This window comes from Cervus elaphus, chromosome 11 (assembly GCF_910594005.1).
Source record: "Cervus elaphus chromosome 11, mCerEla1.1, whole genome shotgun sequence".
Lineage (NCBI taxonomy): Eukaryota > Metazoa > Chordata > Mammalia > Artiodactyla > Cervidae > Cervus > Cervus elaphus.
Genome location: NC_057825.1, coordinates 39,142,151 through 39,164,336, shown reverse-complemented (window position 1 = coordinate 39,164,336; position 22,186 = coordinate 39,142,151). Strand labels below are relative to the sequence as shown.

General features: G+C 37.0%; 1 protein-coding gene across 1 annotated transcript in view; it reads right to left on the bottom strand.

Annotated features, from left to right (window-relative positions):
* Positions 1-1,760: 1,760 nt before the first annotated feature.
* Positions 1,761-22,186, bottom strand: part of PPP3R1 (protein phosphatase 3 regulatory subunit B, alpha) — a 59,448-nt gene continuing 39,022 nt past the window's right edge. The window contains exons 3-6 of the mRNA XM_043917614.1: positions 10,971-11,147; positions 9,833-9,892; positions 8,584-8,768; positions 1,761-3,906 (exon numbers count right to left, since the gene is read on the bottom strand). Of these exons, the coding sequence (XP_043773549.1) occupies positions 3,859-3,906; positions 8,584-8,768; positions 9,833-9,892; positions 10,971-11,147 (470 nt within the window). The 3' untranslated portion in view covers positions 1,761-3,858. The remainder of the gene's footprint in view (positions 3,907-8,583; positions 8,769-9,832; positions 9,893-10,970; positions 11,148-22,186) is intronic.

Below are 22,186 nucleotides of genomic sequence, written 5' to 3'. Positions count from 1 at the left end.
CTTTCAAGTTTTGGCTATTGTGAATAATACTGCTATGAATGTGGGTGTGCAAATACCTCTGCTAGTCCCTAGAACTTCTTGGGTTAAGTATCTAGAAGTGGTATTGCTGGGTCATACCAGGTTCAATCCCTGGGTTGAGAAGATCCCCTAGAGAAGGGAATGGCAAACCACTATTCTTGCCTGGACAGAGGAACCTGGCGAGCTAGTCCATGGGATCGCAAGGTCAGACATGACTGAGCGACTAACACACACGGTTAATTGTTTGATTTTTTTGAACCATTATACCATTTTCCACCATTTGATGACTTCACCATTTGATATCCACACTAGCAATGCACAAGCATTCCAGCTACTCCATATCCTTACCAACACCTTTATTTTGCTAATGGCAATTCTAATGAAGTAGTATCTTGTTTTTACTTGCATTTCCATAATGACTAGCGGTACTAAACATCTTTTCTTGTGGCACTGACTATTTATGTTATGTCCTCTGGAGAAGTATCCAAGTAAGTTGCCCATCTGTTAATCAGGTTCTTTGTTTCAAGAGTGTAGCTCTTCACATAGTCCAGCTAACAATCTCTTAGCTGATAGGTGATTTACAAGTCTTTTCTCCCATTCTGTGGATTGCTGTTTCACTTTTAAGTCATCTTTTCTACTCTTAAGACCATGAGAACTAAGGAAAGAAAGGGAGACCTAGAGCTTAGATGTTACCTATTGATTTAAGCTTAACTAATCCATGAAGAGTCAGGGAACCCAGTGTTTAGTATCTCGTAACTAGTGCATGCCTGACAATATAGGTGTTCTGGGTATAAAACACCAAGAGCCTATATTTCATCTGGGCCAGGTACATCATTTACCTGTCGCCAAGACTCTCAAGTGCTCATTATAGTGCAGGCATGGCATAGGAACCCTACAAAGTTGTTGAGTGAATAAAAGTCCCAATACTAATGCTTATGAAGAGTAACAAAAGTACTGAATAGAACTTAATATCACAAGCTGTAGAAACAAGGTGTTTCCTACTTCATTAAGTATTTATTGAGTAAACACTAAGAGCTACGCAAAATCTAGACAACCAGGTCTATCAGTGAACAAGGGACAGAAATCCCTACCCTTAGGGAGCTTTCATTCATGTTACTTGAATAACCAGGGAAGACAAATACAGAATGAATCAGATAAGAAGGGGTTAAATGTTATGGAAGAAGACTGGGGTAAAAGGAGAATCAGGTGTTATTAGTGTGTTTAAATGGTGGCCAGGAGAGTTCCTGTTGAATCACGACGTGGCTGAACCCCTTAGCAGCATTCCTTGTCGGGAAAGAGGGTGTCAAGGCCTCCAGAGGAGCAGGAAAGCTGCAAGTAGAGGAAGGGTGACAGACTGCGTCCTACAGGTCATATTCACCTGTGTTTTCACCCAGTGACAAAGCAGACTGACTTATGGCTTAGAGTCAAAGATCAAACATCAACCTACCAAGGTTTTTAAAAGACCTAGAAGAATGAACAAAGACTATCCAATGGTGCTAGTGGTAAAGAATCCACTTGCCAATGCGGGAGACACAAGAGAAGCAGGTTTGATCCCTGGGTCAGGAAGATCCCCTGGACGATGAAATGGCAACCCACTCCAGTATTCCTGCCTGGAAAATTCCATGGACATAGGAGCCCGTTGGGCAAACAGTCTATGGGGTCGCAAAAGAGTCCAATGCAACTGAGCACAAGCACACAAACAATGGCTGGGGAAGCCTAAAGACCACCACAAATACACTCAATCAAGGTTCAAATATTTTATTTTCTTATTCATACAGTATGAAGTTTCCTAAAGATCCCACAACATGATGTTTCATGCAGAAGAAAAACTAAACATTCAACATAAACCACCCCCCACCCACCCACCCACCCATACACACTAAAAAAAAAAAAAGAAAAAGAAAAAACCCTCATTCCCCTGTAAGGAAATAATGTTTGCACTATATTTCTGTAACGCCAGCCAAGATATGCACAAGCAAGAGAAATAGAAAGCATTTGCTAAAATATCTGTAACAAATACTTATGTACAAAAAATTCACAAAAGACGAGTTCCCCTCTTGAAGCAGAGCACATGGCAGTTGACACTGGGACAGATCAAACCACTGGCTGGGATGACAAGCCACGTACTGATCCAGAGGAAGAAAGTTACATGTGGAGATTTTCAGTTTGAACATTAACATTTCCAAAGTTTGGCAACATTATGTTTTAAAATTATGCAAATTATGTAAACAAGAGGTACATTTTAAATTGATCTACATGCAAAACTCCATGTCATGCAAGGACACCAAGCACCGGGATTTCTCTCACAGACAGAGCCCATGGCGTGCAGCACTCAGCTGAAGGAACAGCGGTGGCAGGCGGCTGTGCCCAAATTAAGATGCTTTCAACCTTGATTCAACCTGCCCTTCCCCACTCGGAGTATAAAACCAACTTCCTACAAAATCTATTACAGGGAAAGACTACAGTCCTACAAAGCTAACCAGAATGTTTTCTTCCAGCCAATAGTACCTTTGCAGAAAAGGGAAGGGATGATAATAACATCAATTGGCGGAGCGTGGTACACTACTTTTAAATCACACAAAGTATTAAGTTACCCGAGACGTCTTCGGGCAAAGGAAGAACACCATCATGCACTCTCTATGCCTTGTGGTAAAGAAATTAAAGAGGTATAAATTTGGATATAATTTTGCTCTTCTGTGACAAACAGTTTAATAAGGTTTCTCCCAAGTAAGTCATATATAAGTATATGTGGGTGTATAGATATACACATGCACATTAAACATCACCAGTTTTTAGATTAGCTGCAAGTCTTCTGAAACAGAGAAGGGAAAATTTATGGTTTAAAGGTAAGTTTAATGAGAATTTACCACCCATGTAATGAAACATAAACGGATATCCTGAGCTATTACATGATTATTTCTGGAACTCTTCATTAAGTCATGTCTGAGATCAAATCAGGATTGCCTCACATAGCTTCTGTCCTTTACGAATAAAATCACGACGAACTGACACTGACTCGGGGACACCTAATGAACGCAATGGCTCCTAGTTATGAAGTAACAGAATGAGGCGTAAGCTCTGTGCAGTGACTGCATGAACACAAGAACGAGCTCATGGCAGCAGCGCTGGACTCGACTTTCTCCTCAAGCAGAGACGTCATCAAAGCTGCTCAGCAATGAGACCAGTCCCTGGAAATATATCATAGGTAGAAATTAAGGTACACACGCCTTTGTTACAAAAATGCAATCAAGGTAAATAAGAAGATGTTAACAAATGCTTTGTCAATCTCTCAAAGGAGAAAGAGCAGGCAAAGGAAAACAGCTGGCCTAACACCCGGCTCAAACTGTACAATCTCTGATCTATATATAAAACTGTGTGAAATAAAAGGAAGGATGTTGAATGTTCTGCTTGGCACTTTTGTACTCTTTTATCATTTTTGTTTCTGAATCAAGTATATTAAATTAAAGCCAACCTACTACACATATAGAAAGCTACATATATCTATATATAAATATTTACATATGTATATATAGATACTTTCTTGTTATAAAAGATGAAGAAAAATAAATTAAAAAGCCAACCCCTTCCCTTTCTTCGCCACATTGATATGCTCTTTTCATGCTGCTGTCCTTCAGCTTTAAAGTGCTACACTGAGTTATTGAGAGAAGAAGAGTTCAATAACACTTAGTTGGGCTTCATGAGGCTCATGTTGGAAAATGTGGCTTCACAGAGAAAAATACTTCCATTTAAATACACAAAGAGCATTGCTGGACGTCTTGAGCAGATCTTCAGAGATGGAGAAGAAAGCAAAAGTGTTGGGTGGTACTCTTTACACAAGAGTCACACGTCTACCACCATCTTTTTGTGGATATCTAGGCCGCCTACAACCTGCAACAGACAGAACAGACCACACTTGACCAGGTGTGAGGGACTCTGTTGTACCAGTCTAAACACCCTACGGAAACTGCGGTTTGAAAAAGCACACTACTTTAGCCATTTCCAGAAGCTGCTGTTCTTTTTTTAAAACTCGCATCGCCTTTTGTTAGAATTTTCATGGCTTCTTTCTCCCAGGATAACAAGCATTTTCTTGCGCTCTAACACAAGAAATGGCAAATTTTTCCGTAAAGGACTAGGCAGGAAATATTTTAAGCTTCGTAGGCCATGTATAGTTTCTCTTAAATTTTCTTCCTCCATTTTTTTTTTTAAACAGCACTTTCAAGGGTAAAAAACTTTTTTAGCTCAAAAACATAAAAAATAGGCTACCAGTAGGATTTGGCCCACTCTTTCCTTTGCATTTCGACATGGACTTCAGTGGTTTAATATCAAATGTTAACTAGGTGTTACCATAAAAACTCAAAAACAAAATACAGGCTTCACTGTCACTCTGTTCTAGAATATATCAAAAAGTAATGAATAAAATTTTCTGCACATTGCTCTTCCATGGAGTCAAATACACGTAGAGTTGTTACAGACACCTCCGTGAATACTGACACAGCAATGTCGAAGTGAGATTACCTGTAGCATTATTTGCAGGTAACTTTTATTAAGCAAAACCTACGTAAAATAGGCAAACCATAAAGGGTAACAGCTTGGTGAATTTTCAGAGTGATGACCCAAGTAACCAGCACCCAGGGCATCACCACGGCTCTTCTGAGACCCCCTCCCACCCTATCTCCCTCCTCCCAAGCCACCACCTACACATAACTAGTCACTACGACAACACCATGGATCAGGTTGATCTGTTTTTACACACTTTACAAATGAAATCTTTCAAGTCTGTCTTGTTTCACTCAACATTATGTTTGTGAGACTCATCCATGTTGTACATAGTTGCATCTGTTACTATTTTTGAACTTTTTAATTTTTATTTGAAAAATAAAGCTTAAACAGTCAGCTAGTTCTACAACTCCTGTCATGAAAACAGCCGTTTGCTATCCTGTCTTCAAATTTCTTTTTACTTTAGCGGCAATCATTTAGAATTTTCAGCTGATGTTCAATATTTGCCTATAAGACTCCAAGTAACATTCCTACGTTGCTTCTTCTTGGATTTAGTTTTAGGCATTATCCATCAACTTCCCATCACAGGAGATGCAGCTTTCATTTCCACACACACACACCTCTTCCCTTCCTACATTATCTCCTATCCTTCTCCTATCCTACATCATCTCCTACCCCACATACCTCCCATCTCTCCCATGCATCAAAGAGCTGCATGTTTGTTTTTGTTTATTAGATAGAAATTCAGCGTTTTATCTATGCCTATATAAAATACTACTTACAGCAGAAGAGAACTGTGTACTAGGATTACTTTTGCTTCCCTGCAGATCTGTTTTGCTACAGTTAATAACTGATCTTTTTCTTCACTGGGTGTTCTATGCGTTTATCATTAATTCAACACTAAACTTTGCCCTAAAGGCACTCAGATGTATTATATCAAGCTATCAATTTTATTATTTTCAAATCACTCCCAGAGCTTTTGGACTTACTCCCATCCAGGCTTGGCATCCATGGATCCTCCTAGAGGCTTTCTCTTCCGCCTGACCATCTGAGCTTCCTGGATCCCACACACTGACTTCTTTTTTTGATTTATAACCTTTTCATAGTGGGAGTACATCTTCTAGTAGTTTCCAAAAAAGGGAGGAGCACTTGCATACCTGAAAATGTCTGATTCTACCATCCAGTTTGAGTTTACTGAGAATTCTTGTTTTGTCCTCTATCTTCCAAGTCGCTAAGTGAGAAAGTTGTCACCATCGCGATTCTTGACTCTTTGTATGAAGCCGTTCCCCTGTCCCTCTACCAGAGCTCTTTGGAAGCTTGTAAACCATCTCTTTGTTTTAAAATTTCATGACGGTGTACCACGTCCCAGATTATTTTATATACTATGCTGGGTACTTGGTAAGTCCTTTCAGTCAAGGAAACTTTTGATTCTGAGATAATTTGCTGATTCATTTTTGATGATTTCCTTCCCTCCAATTTCTTTCTGGGACCTAACATTTGGAGGTCCTAACACAGAAGGATGTTAGACCTCCTAGAATGAATCCCAACATTTACATTTCCTAGAGCTCTTTTATCCATTGTCCAATTTTTGTTTCAAAGATCTAATATATTATATCCCTAAGGGTAATAATGACAGATTTCTGTTCTACTTTTGAAGTGTTTATTGGCCTTGCATAGGCCTGCTTCAGCATGCTTCTTTTTCAGGTTTGATTTCATCTCTATAATCCGTATCAGATCTGGTGATTCTGGGCTCTCTCCTCCTACGGAAAGTCCGCCCCAGAGCTTCTGTGCACGGGGCAGGGCTGCTGACTGCGCGCTGCACTTTGAACAACTGGGTGAACGCCATTTCTAGAAGTCAGCTTTCCCAAACAGGGCTTTTCCCACCTCTTGCCTAGAAGGTACAAGTGTAGCTGCCAGGGAATCAAGTCAGAGAAAAAGGCTGGAGGTGTCAAAATGCAAACATGCTGTTCTTCACTTAATTTCCCCAACACACATGTGCGCGCACGCACACACACAGCCCTATTTCACTCTTGCCAATCTCCCACTACAGTGTAGGAGAGACTGAACAGAGTCAGGAAGGAGACCTTGTTCCACTTGCTTCTTACACAGACTTAAGCAATTCTCCTGTTAGCCCCACCTTCACCCCCACTTTCAGTCATGTCTCCACTTTCTGAGCCTTTTAGGGGTTCCACATTATAAACCAAGCTGCTTCTCCGCTTTCCTAGTTGATAGCTTAGAATTTTCATTCCTATCTGCTAACCACTCAACTTTATAAATTACCAAACTGAGTTACTATCCTCTCTGCTATTCACCTGGTCCTTGTGGGTTTATAACCTTTTCTTTTTAACCCATTTAATTTCAGTCAAGTTTTCAAAGGAAACAAAACTAAATACATGCATTCAATCCATCAATGTTAATCCTGTCACTGATCATTTCTAAGATTTGTGTATGGTAAAGCATTCTGAAAATGTTAAAACAGATATGTAGTATATGATCTTTTAAGATAACTCTTTCTCTCTGTTACAGCTTAAGAAAACAGAATAAAGAGAACCCAATGAAGCCCAAGTTATGAGCCTGATAAATGTTCCCAAAAGTTGGCTTAATATACAAACATTTTCGTTCATTCCTGAACTATGCCCTCCAAAAATACAAGTAAGGGCAATTTATCACAAAGGCTGAAAAATAAACTCAAAGCTTAGCTTATGCCTTCAGTGTACAGACCATAATTTCTCTACCTAGGGATATATTTCCTTCCACTAGTAAAGTGATTTACATGTAATTTTAAATTACAGCTTATATTTACTAAATGCAAGTAGTCTTCACTTATACACATCCCTTCATATCACTCCAGCCAAGTTCCTCAATTTTATTTTGTTCCCTCAAGTTTTGGAATCTTTTTTTTTTTCCCTACTTTTGAAAACTGGCTGCTACCTATGATGCCACCACGAGGCTGGTCTCATGTCACGCACAAGCTGATGCCCGCCCGCGGGAATCCTTCAACATGTGCTGGCAACAGTGGGGTAGACACGGCGGAGGAACAGGACGCACTTGCAACAGCACCACCCGGCACTGGTTCCAAAGCTCAAGAGTTCATCCTATCTAACTCTCTTCCAAGAAGAACCAGCCTGTTCTTTAAACTAGAGCGCCACCCTACTTTTTTGAAACAAAATGCAAAGATCTCATTCCCTTGAGATGAAAAAAGATCCTTGAGGTATAATGTGAACTTCTACTTAAAAGCCGAAGTAGCTACTTAAGTCCTTATGTAACACATGACAAATTAATCTGTTTTCCCTGGTGTCCTCTAAGTAAAAAATGAAGAGAACGAAAACCTTCCATAGAAGCATCCAGTAAAGATTGAGAATTTTCAAAACGTTTTATTTTCTTTGCATTTCCTTTGGATTGTCCAGCATCCTCAGTTTACCATTAAAACTGCTTATGATGCATCAGAAAGTTACTATCTCTGTTTTAGGGGCATCAGCCTCAGAAGAGAAGCAATAAACAGGAAGCTGAGCCAGTGCCCCAGTTCCCACTGAGAGCAAGTCCTCCAGGGCTTCTCACAACTGTAGGCTATGCCTCTGTGGAGCCCTTGCCCCAGATCACAAAAACTACCCATTAGTAGCTTAGGAAAAAAGGAGAGGGGAAAACAAATCACCTTTCTACACTGCCTCACTGCTGAGTTTATGACAGATGGGGACTCCATTTCTTTCATCCTGTGACCAAGCCTCTGAATTCCTAGCTGAAATTTATGAACTCTTATTTCCTACGAAGTATTTTCAAATAACCTAGCTGTTCACTTGGGAGGCTACCAATAGTAAGTAAAAGTGACTAGTACCATTCTTGTGGCATTTTATCAGACAATCACTGAGAATATTAATTCTTGAGAATAATTAGTAATTAGTAACAGTTACAACAAAGAACATTTCAAAACTTTGAATCTGGGGCTACCGGGCAAAATCAAACACAGAAATTTCTAGGGCAAAATATAACTATAAGGAATTCTCTACTAAGTGATATTAAAAATGTTTTTATGAAACATAACTAATGAAGAACTAGCTTTTTTGTACTTACAGCACAGAATTCTTCAAAGGATATTCTTCCATCCCCATCCTTATCTGCATTTATTATGGTTTTGTCTACGATTTGCTGTAACTGTGTATCTTTCAGATTGTTCCCCACCATCATCTTTAGCACCTGGAAGAGTTCCCCATTGGAAATATAGCCGTCTTTATCCATGTCATAGATACGGAAAGCAACTAAAAAAAAGAGTAAGGAAAAATCAATGGCAATTACATGGTAATCATGAACACTTTCAAAGAGAGAGAAGATAGTAAGTTGCCCAGCATTTAGAACTCTACTATGAGAACAGCTCCTTCCCACAGAGATGTCGTTTTTAGGTGAAACTAGGTGGTTACAAGTATATGGGCTATGGAGTTAAGACTGCCTGCAGCCTAGAGTTTAAGTCATTTACCCTTTCCTAAGCTTCAGTTTCTGCACATATAAAATTGGGGCTAATAATAGTTCTAACTTCCCAGGTTCTTTACAGCAGGAGTCCCTAAACCTCCAGGATCTAATGCCTGATGATCTGAGGTGGAGCTGATGTAATAATAATAGAAATAAAGTGCACAATAAATATAATGCAGTTGAATCATCCCAGACCCACTCCCTACCCCAGTCCATGGAAGAATTGTCTTTGACAAAACCGGTTCCTGGTGCTGAAAAGGTGGGGGACTGCTGCTCTACAGTACTGAGTAAGATAATATACAAAGACAGCAACTGTTATTATTATAAATATTATTCTCATTTATATCAAGAGTTCATTTGCAAAGATGTTAGCATATAGCCTGTGCCTCAGAGAACTGTTATTGAACACAATGTCTCTCCAGTTAAGAGCTGAATATTTTAAAAAGATACCAGATGTTCCCTGAAAGAGAGGCAAGCCTACATAAACCAAAAGAGTAAACTTCTGGCTAAATAATTCTGAATACAAGTATAAATGAAGTTAGGCTAATCATATTAAAGCATTTCTTCTCACTTTCATGCCAGTATATTATTTAACCACAAATGGAATATAATCCTAAAAATTGTGAATCAATTTTGTGTACTGTACACCTTTAACTTATAAGCAACAATGACACATCATTAAAAAATACAAATTGCGAATGTCCCAAAAGAATTTTCTCCAGAATGCAAAATCTGTTATGTCTACTAAGGATCTAGAATAAAAGATACCTTTTAGAATATTTTAAAAGGAGGTTATAATGCAGCATGGGGCCGTGGTCTAAGAGGAAGAACGAGCTCAGTGAAGAAAAATACTTACACCTCAACTTCTGTTCCTTATCTCCTTTGACGCTGAACTGAGAGACCCCCTCAATGAATTCTGAGCAAGAGTAAAAAACATTCACAAATCAGAAGTTTCCATTTTTTACAAAGAACACACACGCGCATGGACACAAACCCTACATGCTTTCAACAGAATATCTTCCTGTCCCAAAAGAAAATATTACTAGTGGCATTTACAACTGAAAAAGCCAAATTTGAAACTTCAACAAACAAGGTTCTATATATAATTTGAACCTGGAACTCTCTAAAATCAAATCAACTTGAAGAAGCTGATTATTTATTATTATTATTTATTAGTTGCTACAGAGCATAACACTCAAAAAACATATTCCTTAAACTATTTAACTCTATATTCTTAGAATATGACTATACAAGAAGGCTTTAAAAAAATATTTACATTGTTTGGCAGAAAAAATTGGGAGGTTTCTGGTTCCAAAATTCAGAATCACTTATATAAACTGTTTGAAGTTTCATAACAAATGGTCATTTTTCTCCACTGCTGCTGAACACTAAATCCCAACCAGTTTAGAGCCCTTCACTTGGACAATTCAATTGTTCAAGTGAAAATAACAAAAATTAAAAAAATAATAATAATAACAAAAACTGTTGATTTCCTGATGAAATGAAAGGTTTATTTAAAGTGTAGAATCAAATGGTTGACATCAGCAAAAGCACTACTGTCTCTGTAAAATCTAGATTAACTAAATTAATCCCTTCTATGATAATACTCCTATCCTTCTGACTTCAGCTTATTTTTTATTGCTGACTTATTGTTAAAGTCTCATTCTTTAAAAAAAAAGTTTTAAAAAAATGTGGCTTCTAGTATTTTAAGTTTCTCTAAAATTTTCTAACAACAAAAGAAATACTAAATCCCATTTTTTAGATTACCTAAAAGGACACTTCGATCATTTACGTCCCAGAAAGTACAAGGTCTTATTAGTTGATTAAGGTTCATATATCACAGACTTTTGAGTTTTAACAATCTATTATTATAAGAAAACCAGTACTCAAGGACATTCAAGAAAAAGTCAACTTTTCAGACATTTCTGTACATAGAAATGTAAGACTATTCATAGATTATCTAACTTGCAGTTTAACTAAAACTACTTTCTTACCTTTAAAGTCTACTTCTCCATTCCCATCTGTGTCGAATATATCTATTACTCGCTGTACTAAGGGATTCTGTTGTAACTCAGGTAGAGACATGAACTCTTCCACACTCAAAGAACCAGAATTGTCCAAATCGAGCTTCTTAAATCTCTTTCCTAGCCTTTTAATTTCATCAGCATCAACTAAAAGCAAACAAAAAGAGGCGGCATGATTTACCAAATGATTGTATGATAACTACAAGAAAAAATTCAGCAGTTATCCAATAGTTTAATTTTCAATTTAGAGTTGAACATACTATGGACTAACTTTTTATAACAAAGAAAATATATCATGAAATTTTTTTCGTTACCTCTTTGCTTGTCTGTACCCGCCATAACATACAACCAACTGTATGCTGAGTACCAAGATATTACAGGATTGACACTGCTAAGCTGATCATGGAAGTCAGGTGGTTCACACCAGGCGGACTAAATCAATCTCTGCTATGTACACCAGGCACTCTGATTTTCATTTCTCTTTTAAAATTTTAATTAAGTTATTTCTAACAGTTCATGGTTCAAAATCTGAACAATGTTTGAATACAGTTCAATATTCAAAGTCTCCCTCCAATGCTGCCAGCTTCTTGAATATTCATCTAAAGATCATTCTTCACAAGTATGAACAAATAAAACCCAGCACTTTTTAATTTTTAATTAAATTTTAAGAAAAAAATTTAATAAAAGTTAAATATTTTTAAAGGTTCCTTTTCATTTACAGTTATTACCAATCTCCTAAAAATTAGGCACAGATCAAATCCATCCTGGCAACACCACTGAATGTTTCAGATCTGTACTTCTAAATATAAAGAATTCCAACTTTTGGTACCATCTTTCATCGAAGGTTTTTTCTGCTACTTGGAATCACACTCCCTTTAAAAGAGATGAACAAGGAAATACAAACAAACCTCACCCTTTTGACTCATCTTGTGACTCAGAGATACTGTTTTTCATGTTTTGCCAAGTTGAGACTCATGCTATTTTTCCACTTTTTGTAAGGATACCTCTGGGAGGGACTATCTTTTCTAGCAGTTGAAAGTTCCTACATAGTCAATTAAACTATACTATGCAAAGTATTATAATAGATAATCTTACAATCATATATATATGTATGCCTCTAAAAATTAAGATATTAAAAACAGATCTTTTAGTCTGAGTTTCTAAAATACAGCTATTACTATGGGATGTTAACACAGAAAACAACCAAATTAAATTATTGAGACCTTACCCAGATTAACGCACCCTTGAATATACTCAGGAATAAATGTGCAATCTAGATGGTTACTTATTTAAAGAAGTGATTTCAAGAATCTTATTAGTATTAACACATAAAATAATTAAGAAGTTGCTTTCAGAGATCTCATGATGCTACTCTAAGTTTAAATAAGTATTTCTAATAGGACATAATAACACTAAAGAATATATAATATTAATACATAGAAGGTTGCTTATTCATCATCTCAGATAAAGAAACACCAACAATTTACTATATATATATTTTTTTCTCATTTAGAAAAAAGAATATGAGTTACCAACAGTAGCAAAGAGATGTAGGCCTTCAAGCACTGTTATTACTATACACATACGCGCGCGCGCACACACACACACAGCTGCTACTCCACTGTTACGTGGTTTTGAGGTTTCTCAGAATGTAAAGGAAAAGAAATAAGCAGAATGGTAGAAAAACAAACTTTCCTCAAATCTTAGCCAATTCCCAAAATTTGTATAATAGTAATAAAGAACAAAAAACTATTCCTTCAAAAAATTCTAACAGCCACTTTATAAATAGTTTATTACCTATTGGTTTGTTAATGATTTAAAAACAAAATAAAGCAAGTCTATCAAATCCTTCGAGCAATAATAGTATTTTCAAAGAAACAACTAAATGTGATGTGGTATCCTGAACGGAATCTTGGAAAATAAAAAACTTTTCAAAGTCACCTTTTTTCCCACTAAAATATAGAGCTTACAATGTAACAATGATTAATTTCTCCATTTTGATAACAATAATTGCATTTCAAGTCTCTGAAATGTTAACATCAGAAGCAGCTGGGTATGTGGCAACTGAGACTTCTATTATTTTTGCAACTTCTTGGTAATTTTTCCTTACAGTCTCCTCCAATTTGTGACAACTCAATTTTTATCTTGTCTTTCATGACTTTGAAACTTTTGGTCCAGTATTTTGTAAAATGTCCTTCAGCAAGAATTGCTGATTTTTTTTTTTTTTAATGATTAGAATGCATTTGGGGCAAGAATACCGTAGAAATAATGTGCCCTTCTCATTTCATCATTGTCAAGGGTGGCCAAAGGGGTTTCTGTCAGATTTCTCCACTATAAATCTACTATTTTTCCCTTTGCATCGAAAAATACTGGGAGGAGTACTTTGAGACTATTCATATCCTATTTTCTCCTCAAACTCTGATCTAAATTTAGCATCATCTTAGGTAGGTCTTGTTTGTAAAATTTTATTTCTGTGGTATCGCCTAATAATTTTTTCCCTCATTATTAACTAGATTGTTACTGTTAAAAAAAAAAAAAAAAACTTTTTTTAAAAAAAAGTAATTCTTGTACAGACTACCATATGATTAAAGCCTTATACTGTTGTCAACAGAAACCATTGGGTAGGTTTTCAACATAAAGACTAGTTTTAAAGTTTTAAAGTCTTCTGTAAAATTCAGTCTACAAAAGTAATGATTATATTTCCAATGTTATCCCAAATAAGAAATCAAAACCACCAGGGGGCGCAGAAGGGACCATCACAGATAAAAACCTTCATGAGCAGCTCCAGTACTTTTGCCTGGAAAATCCCATGGACAGAGGAGCTTGGTAGGCTGCAGTCCAAGGGGTCACTGAGAGTCAGACACAACTGAGCGATTTCACTTTCACTTTTCACTAAGCAGCTCCATGACTATAAAGAAAGCTGAGCATCGAAGAGTTGCTGCTTTCAAACTGTTGTATTGGATAAGACTCTTGAGAGTCCCCTGGATTGCAAGGAGATCCAACCAGTCCATCTTGGAAATCAGTCCTGAAAATTCACTGGAAGGACTGATGATGAAGCTGAAACTCCAAATATTTTGGCCACCAGATGCGAGGAACTGACTCATCTGAAAAGACCCTGATGCTGAGAAAGACTGAAGGCGGGAGGAGAGGGAACAACAGATGATGAGATGTTGGCTGGCATCACTGACTCGATGGACATGAGTTTGAGTAAGCTCCGGCAGTTGGTGATGGACAGGGAGGCCTGGTGTGTTGCAATCCATGGGGTCACAAAGAGTCGGACAAAACTGAGCAACTGAACTGAACTGAAGCAGCTTCAAAATACACACCTAATTTCATAATAACCTTCTCTATAGACTAACAGTCTAATATTTATGTTCTGCACAGAACAGTTTGACAATGAAACAAAAAAGAGAAAATTCCCTATTAATATTGAAAGAGAATAAAAAAGGTATATTATGAAATATGGACATTTGTACTGTGTCTTTTTCTTTGAAGTGAAAAACTTTCAACCACTTTTAAAATATCTAGATTTTAGGGGGTATATCACAATTTTCTAAAGCAAGATGAAATATGTGCTTTTGGTGTTTCTAAATTACTACACACTTTAAAATGGTGGTGGTGGTTTAGTCGCTAAGTTGTGTTCTACTCTTGTGACCCCATGGACTGTAGCCTGCCAGGCTCCTCTGTCCATGGAATTCTCCAGGAAAGAGTACTGGACTAGGTTGCCATTTCCTTCTCCAGGGGATCTTCCTGACCCAGGAATCAAACCTGGGTCTCCTGCATTGCAGGCAGATTCTCTACCGACTGAGCTACGAGGGAAGCCCACTTAAAAATATTAATTATCAAATATACAAAAACAAGACATCAGCACCAACAAAAGGATGATCAAGTTGTAAATAAAATGCTAAAAACAAATTTTAAACCAACTTTGGGAAATAAATGATACTCCAAAAACACATCATCATATAGTTCTACAGGTTTTGACAAATTTATACACCTATGGAAATAGCACTGCAATCGAGACAAGAAGCACATGTTTGTCATTCCAAATGTTTCCTTGGGTCCCTTTCTATCAGTCACAAACATACCCCACTTACCTCCCCACCACAACTCTAGGCAACCACTGATTTGCTTTCTGTAACTAAATTCTGTCTAGACTTTCATGTAAATGGAATCATACGTATGTGCTCTTCTTTTTCTCATTAAGTTTTTGACGTCTTCTTTTCCTCATCAAGTTTCTGACATTAATCGGGCTGGTTCATATGTCAGTGGTTTCTTCCTTTTTATGGCAGAGTAGTATATATATTCCATTGTATGAATACTTCCCAATTAGTTTAAGCATTCATCTTTAATAGACATTCCTAATATTTCCTATCTGAAAATATTAGGAATAATGCTTCTAAGAACATTATACCTAATCTTTGTATGTTTCCCTGGAATATGTTGCTGGATCATAGGATAAGCACATGTCTGACTTTCAGAAACTTAAGTTTTCCAAAGTGGGTGTGCCATTTTACACTCCAGCAGCACCACCTGAGAATTCTAAGGGCCCTCTCTACCTCCTTGCCAGATCATGGTATTGTGAGTCTTTTTAAGTTGAGCCATTCTGGTGGATGGCAGCAGTATGTGATTATAGTTTTAACCTGCATTTCTCTGAGGATTAATGATCTTGAGGATCTTTTTCATGTGATTATTGGCAACTCATATATCTTCATTTGTTACATGACTTCAAATCCTTTCTCTCTTTAAATGTGAAAGGGAAAATGTTAGTTGCTCAGTGACATCTGACTCTGCAACCCCATGAGCCTGCCAGGCTCCTCCATCCATGGAATTCTCCAGGTAAGAATACTGGAGTGGGTAGCCATTCCCTTCTCCAGGGGATCTTCCGGACCCAGGGACTGAACCTGGGTCTCCTGCATTGCAGGCGGATTCGTGACTGTCTGGTTATCTTTTAAAAGTTTTAAAAAATTCTCTTTTTAGACTGGCACAAGTCCTTTGTCAGGCGGAGGTAGTTCAAGTATCTTCTTTTACTTTTTAAAGAGCAAAACCTTTCAATTTTGATGAGAACATTTTTTCCTTTAATGATTCATGTTTCGCAGATCAACTAAAAATCTCTGCCTATAAGATGATTTTGGCTGATGTTTTCTTCTAGAAGTTCCATAGCTGTAGCTTTTATGGTTTAAATTTATAACCAAATTTTTTCTGTATGTAAGTTAAACTTTCATTCCAGCTATTTGTTTAAAAGGCTCCCCTTACAATAGCATCTTTGATGTTTTTGTCAAAAACCAATTAACTATACAAATCAACAAGTTATACCTTAAATTGACAAAATGTTACAAGTAAAATATCCAATTAAAAAAGTTTTAAAAAATCAACCAAATAAAAACATACAGGAATTTATACCCTCTACTGATTTGCTTATCTATCTTATGTCAACACCACAGTTTTATGTTTCATAGTAAGTCTCTAAATCAGGGGACACTGTCCTCACACTTTCTTGTCCCTTTCCAAAACTGTGCTGGCTCTCCTAAGGCCTGTGATTTTTCTATACAGAATTAATAATTATTTGGTAGTTTTTGTTAAAACCCTGCTGAAAATTTGATTGAGATTGTCTTAACTCTGTAGATCAATCCGAGTCAAACCAATACCTTGAGAGTATCAAAATCTTCCAATCTAGGAATATGGTACCTCCATTTATTTAGGTCTTTTTACATGTTTCCTCTCAGGGATGTTTCGTACTTCAGTGTACAGATCTTAACATCCAGTTGGTTAAATTTACACTTGAATATCCCAATGTTTTTATTCTACTATAAATAGTATTCTTGTTAATTTCATTTTTTTCTCAATTGCTCACTGCTATTATATAGAAATTCCACTGGTTTTTGTATACTGTCCTTATAGCCTACAATCTTGCTAAATTCACTTATTTCTGGTAACAGAATTAAGATTTACTACAAACACAACCATGTCATCTAAGAATAAAGACAATTTTACTCCTGCCTTTTCAATCTGAATACATTTTATTTCAGGCTTCCCGTGTGACTCTGCTGGTAAAGAATCTGCCTGCAAGGCATGAGACCGAGGCTCGATCCTTGGATTGGGAAGAGCCCCTGGAGAAGGGAAAGGCTACCCACTCCAGCATCGTGGCCTGGAGAATTCTATGGACTGTATAGCCTATAGGGTCGTAAAGAGTTGGACATGACTGAGCGACTTTCACGTTCATATGCTATTTCTTCTTCTGGACTTAATGTACTGGCTAGAACTTCTAGTACAAGTTTGACTACAATTAGAGTGAAAAACTGCTTTCCCCCCCCAATCTTACATGGTAAGCATTCAGTCTTTTATCATGGAATAAGTATGACGTTAGCTGTAGGTTTTTTTGTAGGTGCCCTTTATCAGGTTGAGAAAATTCCTTTCTGTTCTTAATTTACCAAAAGTATTTATTAATGGGTACTGAACTCTTCAAATACTCTGCTACACCTATTGAGATTTTTTTTCCTCTTTTATTATGTCAATATAGTGAATCACATTGATTTTCTTTTTTTAAGTTAAAATCATACTTCTGGGATAAACTCCACTTGGTCATATTTTACTGTCCTTTTTACATATTATTTATGTGACTTAAAAATATTTAAGGATTTTTGCATCTATGTTCATGGTGAATACAGGTCTACAGTTTCCTATAGCATCTTTGGTATTTAGTTCAGTTCAGTCGCTCAGTCGTGTCCGACTCTGTGACCCCATGAACTGCAGCACGCCAGGCCTCTCTGTCCATCACCAACTCCTGAAGTTTACCCAAACTCATGTCCATTGAGTCGGTGATGCCATCTAACCATCTCAACTTCTGTCGTCCCCTTTTCCCGCCTTCAATCTTTCCCAACATCAGGGTCTTTTCAAATGAGTCCGCTATTCACATCAGGTGGCCAAAATATTGGAGTTTCAGCTTCAACATCAGTCCTTCCAGTGAACACCCAGGACTGATCTCCTTTAGGATGGACTGGATGGATCTCCTTGCAGTCAGAGGGACTCTCAAGCATCTTCTCCAACACCACAGTTCAAAGGCATCAATTCTTCTGTGCTCAGCTTTCTTTATAGTCCAACTCTCACATCCATACATGACCACTGGAAAAACCATAGCCTTGACTAGACAGACCTTTGTTGACAAAGTAATGTCTCTGCTTTTTAATATGCTGTCTAGGTTGGTCATAAATTTCCTTCTAAGGAGTAAGCGTCTTTAACTTTCATGGCTGCAGTCACCATTTGCAGTGATTTTGGAGCCCCAGAAAATAAAGTCAGCCACTGTTTCCCCATCTATTTGCCATGAAGTGATGGGACCGGATGCCATGATCTCAGTTTTCTGAATGTTGAGCTTTAAGTCAACTTTTTCATTCTCCTCTTTCACGTTCATCAAGAAGCTCTTTAGTTCTCCACTTTCTGCTGTAAGGGTGGTGTCATCTGCACATCTGAGGTTATTGATATTTCTCCCAGCAATCTTGATTTCAGCTTGTGCTTCATCTTTGGTATTGCTATTGGTGCAATGCTAGCTTCTATTTCCTGAAGGATTCTAGATTATGACTGATTCTTTCCCCCCCATTAAATGTTTGCTAGAATTTACCAGTAAAGCCATCTGGGCCCTGGAGATTTCCTTGTGGGAAAAAATTCAATTTCAGGAATAGATAAAATGCTATTAAGATTTTCTATTCCCTTTTGTGTCAGGTTTTAGGTACAGGTATACGTTGAACATATCACAGATTTGGTTCTGCTGCTGCTGCTGCTAAGTCACGTCAGTCGTGTCCGACTCTGTGTGACCCCATAGATGGCAGCCCACCAGGCTCTCATCCCTGGGATTCTCTAGGCAAGAACACTGGAGTGGGTTGCCATGTCCTTCTCCAGTGCATGAAAGTGAAAAGTGAAAGTGAAGTCGCTCAGTCGTGTCCTACTCTTCGGGACCCCATGGACTGTAGCCTACCAGGCTCCTCCGTCCATGTGATTTCCCAGGCAAGAGTACTGGAGAGGGTTGCCATTGCCTTCTCCGAGATTTGGCTCTAGACTATTGCAAGAAGAGCAAGTCACATGATTTTTTGGTTTTCCAATGCATATATAAAAGTTATCAATATATTTACACTATTCTGTATTCTATTAAGTATGCAACAGCATTATGTAAAAAAAAAATCTACAAATACTTTATTGCTATTATCTGAGCCTTTGGCAAGTCATTACAGAAACGTCAAAGATCACTGATCACAATCACGATAACAAATATAACAATAATAATGAAAAAGTATGCAATGTTGCAAGCATGATAAAAGTGAAATACAATAAAAAGAGGTCTGCCTGTATTCATTTTTCAAGGAATTTGTCTGTTTCATCCAAGGTGTAGAACTTACTGGAATAAGACTGGTTATAAAACTGCCTTGTTATTCTTTTAACATGTATAGGGACTGTAAGTGACTTCAGCTTTTTCATTACTAATACTGGAAACTGTTTCCTTTCTTTCTTCTAGAATGCTCCTTCAAAATGTGAACGCTATGCAACACTAACTTCTTCTACTTTGCATAAAAGACATAGTCAAAAATGATCCACCACATCAAAATTCACAAGGCAAACGAATACTGTCCAAAGATGTCACAAAAGAAGCTACACATTTAATCCTAAAAAAACATTCTTAGAATTTTCAGAGCTCACTGAGTTTCAGAAGAAAATCTGTCATAGAAAAGCCATGTAATGCAAAAAGCTGGAAGAAACCTTGGAAATGAAAAACTCCAGATGAGAAAAAAAGACCCAGAAACTTAAGTAAAACTGCTTAATCTGAAAAGCTTGATGGTAAAAGCTAGATAAAGGGATTTCTTGAAATACTTTATAATTTCTTTTCCTTGTTAGTTCCACCAGCAGAGTTAACATGGAACACTGGGCTAAGAGACACTAAATATTGTTGTTCCTCAACTCAACCTGTACTCTTGGCCAAGTGTGGAGAAAAGGGAATAATGACAGTATTTCCACACTGCAGGTAGATAAAAACCAAAAAAACGTATTTCTAAGATGTTCTCCAACTGGTTTTCCTGCTGAAGGTGTTTGTATTGCTGTTTTCTCCTTTTGGTTTATTTACACTGTGCTTCAAACCAAAATATGCAATAAGTTAATGAAAAAGCATATATTTATAAGGTCAGATAACATATCTTCAAGTTTTCTAAGTTACTAATAACTTGCCTTATAAGTCATACTCTTGGGAGGGAGGTTCAAGAGGGAAGAGGACATACATATACCTATGGCTGATTCATGTTGATGTATGGCAGAAACCAACAACAACACTGTAAGGTAATTATCCTCCAATTAAAAATAATTAATTTTTTAAAAGTCATATTCTTTTTTCTTTTAACCTAACTATACTATGTAGGTCAGTAACATACCTTATTCAAAAGATGTGGCTCTCAATGATTTCCATTGTTTTGTAAACCAAATCCAACCCTAATTCATTATACCACATTTCCAAGCTTTCCTTTTATCTATTTCTATATGTTGTGCTTGAATATGCTAGTTGCCCTTTTCTTTAGCACTGTTATCACTCCCCATCACCAACTCCCCCCAAAATACGGTATTTTCACAAAATCAAGCATTTTCAAGAGTCTTCTTTTATTTTCAGGACCAATTAGTCAAAAGACTTATTTGTGGCTGCTCCAGAGCTCAATCTGGATTATCACCAAGAATGTAATACTGCAACCACAGTCTCTGCTTCTTTTTTCTTGTTGACGTGCTTTTTATCTTAACACTAGGAAATTCCAGCATACAATTTGTGTAATGGCTTTTACTTTCTTCTTGATGATGTCTTCCACAGACAGTTCCGGCTTCTTGCTCTAATTTGAACCACCTGCTTTTCAGGCCCCCTGGCAGAGCTGTTATCCTGGGATTTTCACTGGTGTCTTAGAGATTTAGTTTCTTGGATCTTCTTTCTTCCTTTTTTCTCTACCTTCTATTTCACTTTTCTGGGTGCATATTCAAGAACTCATGAAAGGTAAATTTTGCAAGTCCTTAAATTTCTGGAAATGTCTTTAATTTGATCTCTGACCTGAGTAGTCATTTGGTTGATATCAAATTCTGGATTTAGGAACTCAGAACTTTGAATTAACTGCCCTATTGCTTTCTAATACCTATTGCTGCTGCTAAGAATTCCAATGTCAGCAGACTCTTATTCGAGGCCAAACTTTTCCCTGTCGAGCAGCTTCTAGGGTTTTCTTTTTTGCTTTTGGACTTCTAAAATTACAAAAGAGGTTAACACCAAATATAGACCTCTTTTCATCTAAACTTCCCAAGTATCAGAATGCTTTTCCAATCAGAAGATACAATTTTTCAGGTGAAGAAAATTTTCTCCTACTAATGCACTGGTTATTTTTGCTTCTGTTTTTATCTACTACATGTTTTGAGATATCTTTTAGGCAGATGTTATTACATTCTGTATTGTTCCCCAAGTTCCTTGCATATTTTTCCATATCTTTTGCTCTAATATTCTGAGAAAGATCCAAGAATTTATAGTTTTGCTAAATGCCTAGATAGGCTTTCTCACCAGCTGATGTAACTGTCTTCTACATACCAGCTACAAAACGATTCAAATTTGTGGTAGACTCTCAAATTACTACAAATTACTACTAGACTTTTCACTGCTAAAGCTAAAAATGTCTAAGTGCTACCATGATGCCAAAATCTGACAGTATGGATAAAGAAAACAGAGGTAGCACTTCATTTTTCTTAAGACTACTCACCTAAAAATCTGAAATATTTAGAATATAGAGGACCATCCAGGGATTTTTTTTTTTTTAAGGTACTGTAACTACAAAACAAGGTAGCAAATTCAAGCCTAGGTGTTCAAGTTCATGTACTATACTTTATTACTCACCAATAAAGCTTTACTGAAAGAAAAGAGAATGTATGCAATTCTCAGTGGACTAGGTGAAATATGGTAGAGTTCAGGATCACTAAGCAACTGATAATCATGGTTGGTGGACTCTTTAAAAAGCATGAATTATGGAATACCTTTATGAAGATTTTAATCTAAAATAACAAGTGTATCAACGTTAGTGACAAAATTTTTGTTGATAAAGTCTCCTCCAATAATTTTTGAGATGATGAATGATGTGGGAGTAAACCAGATATTACTCTTTAAAATACACAACACTGAAAAATTATAGTGAGTT